Source organism: Pezoporus flaviventris, unplaced genomic scaffold (genome assembly GCF_033815535.1).
Source record: "Pezoporus flaviventris isolate CSIRO_AGI_PZ_B2104156 unplaced genomic scaffold, CSIRO_AGI_Pfla_v1 ptg000047l, whole genome shotgun sequence".
NCBI lineage: Eukaryota > Metazoa > Chordata > Aves > Psittaciformes > Psittacidae > Pezoporus > Pezoporus flaviventris.
Window position 1 is genome coordinate 6165411 of NW_026892595.1, and position 9138 is coordinate 6174548.

The 9138-nt window shown below is 37.5% G+C and overlaps 1 protein-coding gene across 12 annotated transcripts in view; it reads left to right on the forward strand.

The window, feature by feature from the left end:
- Positions 1-3908, forward strand: part of PARD3 (par-3 family cell polarity regulator) — a 451464-nt gene extending 447556 nt beyond the window's left edge. For all 12 annotated transcript variants that reach the window (XM_061468050.1, XM_061468055.1, XM_061468051.1 and 9 more), the window contains one exon: positions 1794-3908. In XM_061468050.1, coding sequence (XP_061324034.1) covers positions 1794-2187 — 394 coding nt within the window. In that variant the 3' untranslated portion in view covers positions 2188-3908. The remainder of the gene's footprint in view (positions 1-1793) is intronic.
- The last annotated feature ends 5230 nt before the right edge of the window (positions 3909-9138 follow it).

The following is a 9138-nucleotide window of genomic DNA, read 5'->3' on the forward strand; positions in this document are numbered from 1 at the left end:
AATACCATGATACTCCTATAACAAGCTGGGACAACCCATTATCTAGCTTTACAAACTGTTTGCAACTCTGTGACTGATCTTTAAAAAAAATCTTATTGTTACTCTGAAACTTAGGTCCCAAGCTTAATGTTGTAACTGTGGCTTTGTAATGATTAAAGTTTCTACACTGGATTCATTCTTGAGCTTTGTTGCTTTTCATCTTGTATAGTCTCTAGGATCCTCCTTTTTTCCCCTTTGTAAATTCAAATCGTTAGTAGTGAAGGCAAATAAATTCTTGCGTCAGTTTTAAAGGATCTTCCCAGAAAGACAGGGAAAGTGGGCCAACTAATTCTGAACAAGTACCAGAAAACAGAAAATTAAATCAGTTCAGCTAGTCATCCTCTTGTCCCATGTGAAACTGTAAAAGCAATGTTTAACTCCAAGTTAATTTTCTAGCACTTAAGATTTATCTTGCTCTAGATCAGAAACCTGACAGTTTCGTAGCCTACAGAGGTTCGTTCAATTTGCTCTTGTTCCAGGGAGTGATAAAACATGGCACAGAAACATCTTTTCTTTGGCGAAGTTGGATATGCAAATATCAAGACCAGCTTTAAAAATTTGCATAAGAACTTACATTATGTTGTAATTTATGCTGAAATAATTTACATTTGTCCTGAATAACAATTTTCATCCAGAGGTCTCAAAATCTATTACGAAATAAGGTGGATATGGTCATTTTCAAATTACATGTGTGGAAGGAAGATTGCAAAAACATAAGGTGACTTCTTGGTTTTACTAATGGTAGAAATATTCTCTGGGTCTCCTATGTCTTCATTTCATATGCATTGGATGAGGCCACATTGAGTCATGTGTGTTGACATGAGAAACCAAGCCACATACAAACACCTAAATGAATTTCTTATTGATTAACGTCACAATATATTCTGTTTTACTGCTTGATTCTCATACACTATCTCCTTTGCTGCTGCACAAAATTGTTTTGCTTTATCATCACCAATCTATTTTAAATTCATAAAAGCATCTAGCAGCTTGATAGTAAATTAAAGCTATTTCAAAACCATAATCTGTCTTTAAAATAATGTGATGGTTTATTGTGAAAAGAGATAAGAATTTGTAATTCCTATATATATTTGATTTATTTATCTACCCTCCTGGAGCCAAAAAAAAAATGAGCAAAAAAGGTTATCTCTGCCTTTTCTTTCATGAAAGCTATAGTAAACTGGGAAACAGCCCTGATAGCACAAAATTCTTTAGTTCTGGAAATGGGAGGAAGAAACTCTCATCTGTGTAAACTACCTATCAATAATGAGCTTTATCTTCTGTCTTGTGCAGTGTTAGAACAAGTGCTCTAAAGATCTGCCTGTTGCATTTTTAATCAAGTGTGAGTCCAGATTCAAATCTTTCATGAGTGACTTTACAAGTGCTGGCTGTTATCTGGTTTCTTAAGAAGCACAATGTCTTAGGTCTTTCCTAGTCTGCAACTGAACTGTAGCACTTTTCTTGAGAACATGATCATGGTTGTAGCACTGGATGGGTTTTCATGACATATTCCTCCTGAAGAGGCACAGAAATAGAGTTCAACTCTATAGGAAATGTTCTTCTAACAAAAGAGGCAAGATGCCTCTTTGATGCCTCTTTGCAGCAGAAGAGAATGTGACTTCTGGAGAACGCGATAGCTGGGGGAAACCTGATGGCATTGCAGAAGCACCCTTCTTTCCAGGAATTGTTTTTAGTAACAGTACAAATGGAACCGGAACATTTGTCTTAAAAACATCTTCTATTTTTCTTTCCAGGCAAAGCAGAAAAAATGCCAGTTCTGTATCACAAGACTCCTGGGAGCAGAGCTATTCCCCTGGAGAAGGATTCCAGACTGCAAAGGAAAATCCCAGATATTCCAGCTACCAGGGATCAAGGAATGGCTATATGGGGGGACATGGCTTCAATGCCAGGGTAATGCTAGAAACACAAGAATTGCTTCGTCAGGAGCAGAGGCGGAAAGAGCAACAACTGAAAAAAAAAACTTCTTCTGAAGGGCCTAGCAACTATGACTCTTATAAGAAAATTCAGGACCCTAACTATACCCCTCCTAAAGGTCCTTTTAGGCAAGATGTACCGCCTTCACCATCTCAGGTAGCGAGGCTGAACAGATTGCAAACACCAGAAAAGGGAAGACCATTTTATTCTTGAGGTGAAGAAAATGAAGATCAACTTATCATGCAATAAGGAACATTTTCATACAAAGACTTATATTTTGAAAACTTTTTAAACTGATGGTACTAAGGAATATATCTGTTGTCTGTTTCAGTGCCTTTAAAATTCAGGCAAAGCATTGGTGGGCCTTATGTCTTTGCCGTTCTAGCTCAAGTGTTGAATTCATGGAAGGATGTTCCACCATTTGACAATCAAAGTGGAAGTAAGCAATGCTGCCCCTGCGTACCGAGTCCCATAGCCCAGTCAGTAGTTGTCAATGGCTTATTACTAGGATTTGTTGTAATGTGTTTTATTTTGCGGTGACTTATTACACCAACATGCAGCTTTGTGGCATAAAATTAATGAATTTGAGGTTGAAGGAAGCATTGACATGTTCTTTTTTATTTCTCTTGGGTCAGGAGGAGGGTTACATATCACTCTTGAGTGGAGGAAGCTTAGCTCTACTCTGGATTGCAGTTGCAGTTCTAAGATGTTTTATGGTGAAGTCATTACCAGCCTTTGTTGATCAATATTTAAGTGTCTATATGCTGAAAAACTATCTTTTTCCTATTACGCACATATGCACTGTTTTTCTCTCTCTTCCCACTCTGAGCTTATTAAAAAAGCCTTTATCCTGACTCATGAGGAAAACAATATTAAGCTTTCCGTTATCCTGAGAACCCTGTTACAATTGCCTTATAATCTTAATACACAGTCCGTTACAAATGAAATAACTGGAGAGAGACATTTATACAATCACAGCCAAGCCCTTGATAAGCATATTTTGCTATTTTATTGAAGATGGGAAATTATGAACAAACATACAACTGAGTTCTGTTTTGCTTTACTTCTAAATTAATTTTGTCTTATGACACTTGTGTCTAGGAAGAGAGCTAGGGAGGGTATCGTCCCGGTGTCATCTGATGCACTGTTGTCTTTGGGCAAATTTTGGAGATAGCTTGAAGCAAGAGCAGAAGAAATCAAACATTTTCTTTGGATCAAACAAGTGAAAAGAAAACAATTCCTTCTTTCTACAATTTGTGAAACTTTGTGGAGAATTGTCTTGTGCTTCCATATACTGTATTGTTGAATCATGATGCTACATTAAAAATAAACCTGTAAGTATATGAATGAGAGAGAAGTGGAGACAAACTGTTACACATCATCCTGAAAACATGTCAGTATCCAAAAATTACTAAAGCAAAAATGATTGCTCTAGGAGTGAGTAACATTTGAATGTGCATATGGGATATGAGAATTTCTTTTGCAGCAGCTGCTTTTTATGTTTGTTGGTCTGAAGTTCATGTATTGTAAAAAATATAGCTGGGTTGCTGAAGTGCCTGCAAATCCTTATGTGAAAAGGCTTGAGAATGGATCTCAGCATATCATGTACAAAAAGGAAAGAAAGCAAGAACGAAAATCATGTATTGTGTGATTTTAAAAAATGCCTATTTTTTTTTTTTTTTTACTGGCACATTTTATTTTTGCGCCAACTTGTTTCTAGAATATATGTGAAATATCAGCACACATATCTGTGTCTTTTATGCCTGTTTGTTAATGGTTTTTGTTGTTAATAATGTACTCCATGTTTAAAAGTTGTTATTAGTATAAGCACAGTGACATTGGATGACAATAGCTCTTTTATGCAGAATTTACAAAGCTGTGTAAAACGGCTTTCCTTGTACATATGAAATTTAGAATAAAAGGCTGTTTCCATTCTTGTCTTGGTGTTGCTTGTATACCCTTATGAGAACTCTGCAGACATTGAGTTTAAAAATATTTAACAGATGTTATTTTATCCTATTCCTAATGGTTTGCGTGTGTCTTTCTGTATGTGCTGATAAACATCAGCAAAAGAAAACGATTTACAGCCCAGCTGAAAGCCTGAAGACTATCCTCAAAGGGGAAAAAACACTCAGTTTAATGTCTTCTGTTATTTTAGGCTATACCTGTGACATTTAAAAGGTACATTCCTAAGACTAACCTCTGTGGCAAAAATCTTTCATGCTGTAGCGGACTCCTCTCCCTGAGGAAAGTACTGTCAGAAGGGCACCCACTGTCCTCTGGCCAATTCTAGGCACATTGTGAAGAAGCCCCCTCTGCACTGAGCATGTGTTTTGGGCTTTGATGGGAGGCCTTCACAGGAATGTAGACATGGTGAAAAGCAGGAGAAAGCAGATTTATGAATAAAGCAATATTTACGGTGCCAGTGATACTGGTTCCCCCATTAGTACTGGAGCTGTGTCTGGTTTTCTCCCTCTTCCCCTTTTGTTGGATACTGCAGGAATGTCAATCGTAATTCTGTATATTCATGACATTAGGCTGTTGCCATGGTAATATTATTGTCAAATTATTCACTGTGACTTTAGTGTGGGACTCAAGGGGAAGAGTAGCAGAAGCTGCTTGGTGGACAGGCAGCTTTTGGTGCTCAAATAACCTAAAGGCACGGTTTTGCAAGAGACCTAAATTGTGGTGGCTTCAAGTTGTGAGTGAAGAAATAATCACATTTGCAGTTTTGCAGGCCTTGATGTCTCATCTCCTAACTGCATTCCCAGATTACATAGTTTGATGTTTCTATGGAATTGTTTGGACAGGCAAATAATTGCAAGCACTAAAAAATGCATCCACAGGAATGTAAAGCAAGTAGAAGTCCTTTTCAGAATAAAGTCTTTAATAAATTGTTGTAGGAAAAAGTGCATATGTTTGGAAAAGTATGAAGTATGGGATGTTTTACGTGTGAGGATGGCATATGTTAAAGTTTACCCTTCTATGAAGCTTCTCTTCAAGGTGTTAACAATTTGCCATAATTAGATGTATTCATGAAAAAAGGCAGATGTTCTCTTTGGGCCATGTCTGTGTTATGTTAGTAAAGAATAAGGTCTTTTTCTGGCTTTGTCATCATGTCTTCTTCCTGACGTAGCATGGACAGGATTTCTAATATTAACTCACGTAAGTTGCAAAGGATGATAAGGAAGTGGGAGGGAGATATTTTAAGAGAAAATGACCTCTAGTTCTGCAGAGTGAATAGATTAAAAAGTTAATTGAGGTAACTACACTACTGCAGCAATTTGTTTGTGGATGCATTACCATTAATGAGATTAACTCTGTAACATTAGTGTATTTAGGAATGGTCATAGGGCAGACTGTAAAGGAGTTTACAAAATCAAGGGGTGGGTGTAAAGCTTGCATATTTTTCTCTGTTGAAATAAAAAAAAAAAACATCTGCAAAGCCTGCTGGGTTCTTAGCAAAATAATTTGCTAATGCTATTGAAATTCCATGGGAAAGTTTAATGTTACTAATGCAGAAGACTGCTGCCTTCCTAAAAAAAACCTACTTCCCCTCTTCTTATAGGGCCTCCTTGGAAACAAAAGTGTAGCCCCAGTGAGTTATTACATGGGCCAGATAGTTTAAAATATGTCTTTGAGAACTCTGCCATCAAAAACAGCAAAAAATGGCGTAGAGCCCAGCTGAACATGGTCGGAAAGTACAATTACCATTAATCCCTGGCAAACAGCAGGAAGAACAAGAAAACAAAATTTGAACCCATCATGACTGTAGATATATGGCCTGCCTTTCATAGCTGTGCTGATGTTTTGCTCACGTTCTCCCTGCTTATGAGTGTCTGTAATATTGCATTTATCTCTGCTGGGTATGTTGAGAAGGGAAGAGAAGGAACCTTGGCCAGACAAAGAAGAGATGCACCAGATTAGCAGTGTTGGCTAAACACAGGATGTTCTTGAATAATTCAAACCTTTGAACTTGTGCTGTTGAGAATTAAAGTGAATTTTGCTATTGCGTGTCCTGGCTTGCAAGTCTATTTTCAAAATATTTCCTAATTCTATTTGCTGTGCCTGACTGTTTCTACATCTTTCTCTCCCGAGTCCTCAGACTTGTTCATAGGAGTCGTGAGGAATGTGTCAGGAATGCAGATGCAGAAAAAAACACATCTATTTTTTATGCTGCTGTTGTGGCACCACACCCTGGCCTTCCAGGCTCAGTTTAAAGTTTATGCCTAATGTGGCAAAGGAAGAGCAAGGGTCAGAAATCCAGGATGGCGAACCCACTTCATGAAAGTAGGATTTTTGTGTGCGCATGTACATATGAGTGAACAAGCAAGCGGCACAGATTGGATTCATTTGTCTTTAATTCACGTCCAGCTTGAAACCCTCTTCCAAAAAATCTTGTAGCATTTCTTCAGAGCTTTTTCCATCTGTGAAGAAACCAGACGATGATTTGAAGCACACGGTTAATGTTTCATGCCCTCTCCTACATCTATTTTGTATCAGCATCACACTCTCTTTTACGTATGCTGATTAATTCTGTTGCATTTGTTTGTTTCTCTAAATGGCATGCAATTTATTTGGATCCTAGGCTGCTTCTTGCCAGTGACTGATATTTCTCTCTTAGCTTTGCAAACTTATTTTAGTATTTTTCTGTCCTTAGGAGTAGTGTTATCTTTTGTAATTTACACTTTAATCACATTTTAAAAATTGAGACTGGAAACTTGAGTTGGGATTACACAAAAGCAGACTACAGAGTATGGCTTTGATTTCTATTCTGTGTGCAGCGCACACTTTGCAGGCAGTTGTAGGGATTGTACAGACTACTGTCTGAATGAGATGAAGAAGAGCAAGCCCAGGAGCTTTGGAGGAAGGAAGAAAGTTAAGGGAAGTTTTGAAAATATTTATGCCCACTGCATGCTCTCTACTGTGGAAAAAAAATAATAACTCCTTAGAAGTATCACTCTCTGACTGGCTGATGGTTTCAGAGCTCAGACAGACGTGACTGTGGTTCAAAGACAGCAGGATGGAACAGGAAGCTGCTTGTGCCCTTCCAAAGGATGCCAGGACCCACTTTCCTTGCAAATTGGCTCCCAAAATACTGTTTTCAGCTGCATATCTCACAGCAACCAAGGTCTGGGATGGGCTTACATTTGCACATTGAGCTGAAAACTGCAGTGACATCTGTCAGAGAGGGAGGGATGACAGCTGTGGGTGATAACAGCTTCAGTTATCCGATTTTAATCTGCTTGTTTGTTGAAGTAATCTTTGTCTTAGGAAAATAAGGAAAGAAATGAAGACTGATGAGAGGAGTAAAAAGTGAGAAAAAAGTCCTTCACTTCCCTTCCACTATTGTCCCCATTATAGCCACAGTGAGTAGCTGGTTTTTATTCCTCAAAGGCCTCAAAGACATAAAAAGGGAAAAACTAGCTGGTAGTAACCCCAGTGCAAAACTCATGGCCCTGCTACAGATTCAGTCTATAATGTAGCTGCTAAGATATGAATTAAGATGTTAACAATGCAACAAATAAAACAACTTCACTGCTCCTCTGTTATTTCCTCTGGCTTTCCCTGGGGTGTGTTTAGATTGTCAGTCCTTGGAGACTACTGGCTTTGTTTAGGTTTTATCCTGTATAGAACAGAATACTATTGTTGGCAGTAAGAGCTTGTAAATATTTTGAGGGTTTTTTTCAGTGTGTAAGGATTTTTTTTTTAAGTTGTTTTATATGGTTTTTTGGAACAGGTGCATGACTGTCCCATTTTAGAGGTATTCCTTTTTGTAGCAATATCCTCATTTATAAGTAGAGAACATATTCCTGGAACCAGTAATAGCTGGGGATTTGCTATATTAGGCAGTTAAAATCAGTTCCTTAGGTCTCTTCATTTAATCAAGGAAATACTTCTTTAAAGCTTTTACAGAGGGAGGGAGAGAGACATCTCTTCCTTATGGAAATAGGAAATTCATTCCCATGGTCACTCTTTGAAGCTGAAGAACTATCTGCAGGAATTTTAAGAGATTTTGAGGAGTTGCAGCCTTCTGCCAGGAGCCCAGAACAGTTATGACCTTTGTGTTGAACAAGCGGGCAAGACATTAGTATTCACTTGTCCACTGTTATAATTCTTATTCCCAACTAGATCATGCTCAAGTCTGAGACCCCCTTCTGGGTACCCATCACATTTTATATCTTTCTTAGGGGAAAACGCAAAACTTTGTTATAACTTCAACTGTAAGCTAGGCTATTAAAAGCCAGGAGGCTCTTAGGAACAGGAATGTCTTTGCCTAAAACTGCATGAGTAATGGTGATGGACATTTTGTTTCAGTCATCCAGCCATCTGTTGGTTCTCCATGACACAGGTCTTCCTTAGTTTTCTCAGCTCTGCTGTGGCCCAGCCCAAACTGCAAGAACCATTTAAAAAATAAGTGTTTAGAAATAATAATTTATTAATACCTGATCAGGTTTTTTCTGACCATTGGCTACAAAGGAAGGCAATTTTATGCTGGAGGAACTACTTTCACATTTGCCGAGGAATTTTAAGGCCAAGAAGTCTTTTCTCACATTAGCTTCTGAAATTCTCTGAAGGTTAATCTAATAAACTGCAACATAACAGGGACTGAAAACGCCTATTTCTTGTTTTAGTGCCTGGTTCATGGTTTGCAAAAGTCTATTTTATAATCTTAACTGGTTTCATTGTAATTTTTCACATTTCTCACTTTGAGAACTATATAAAATCATATTAAAAATAGAAGCCACTAAATTATGCAACCTGTTGCTGACTGAAAGCTCAGTTAATATTACACCCAGCAAAGTAAAAATAATTTGTCTTAGAATATCTCATTCTTTGTTTAAAAAATAATGTACAGAAATTTTTATGAATAGTAGTATGAAGAATTTTACAATTGTTCATTCTTGGTTTTTAAAGTCCGTTTGCATTAATAATTTTCTCATCTTTACACAGAAATTTTATGCATTTTTGTTGACTAAAATATTACTAATCTAATTTCCTATTAAAAAACTCATTTCCAGCATTGCAGAGCTGAAAGGTGCTACCAAGCATTTAGTCTTCAATTTACATACAACAACCCTGTAATCTGATGGGGGATTTCACACAAGGATGGCTGCATGCAATTACATAGGCAAAGAAAAAATTTCTTCCAAGGATCTGCTA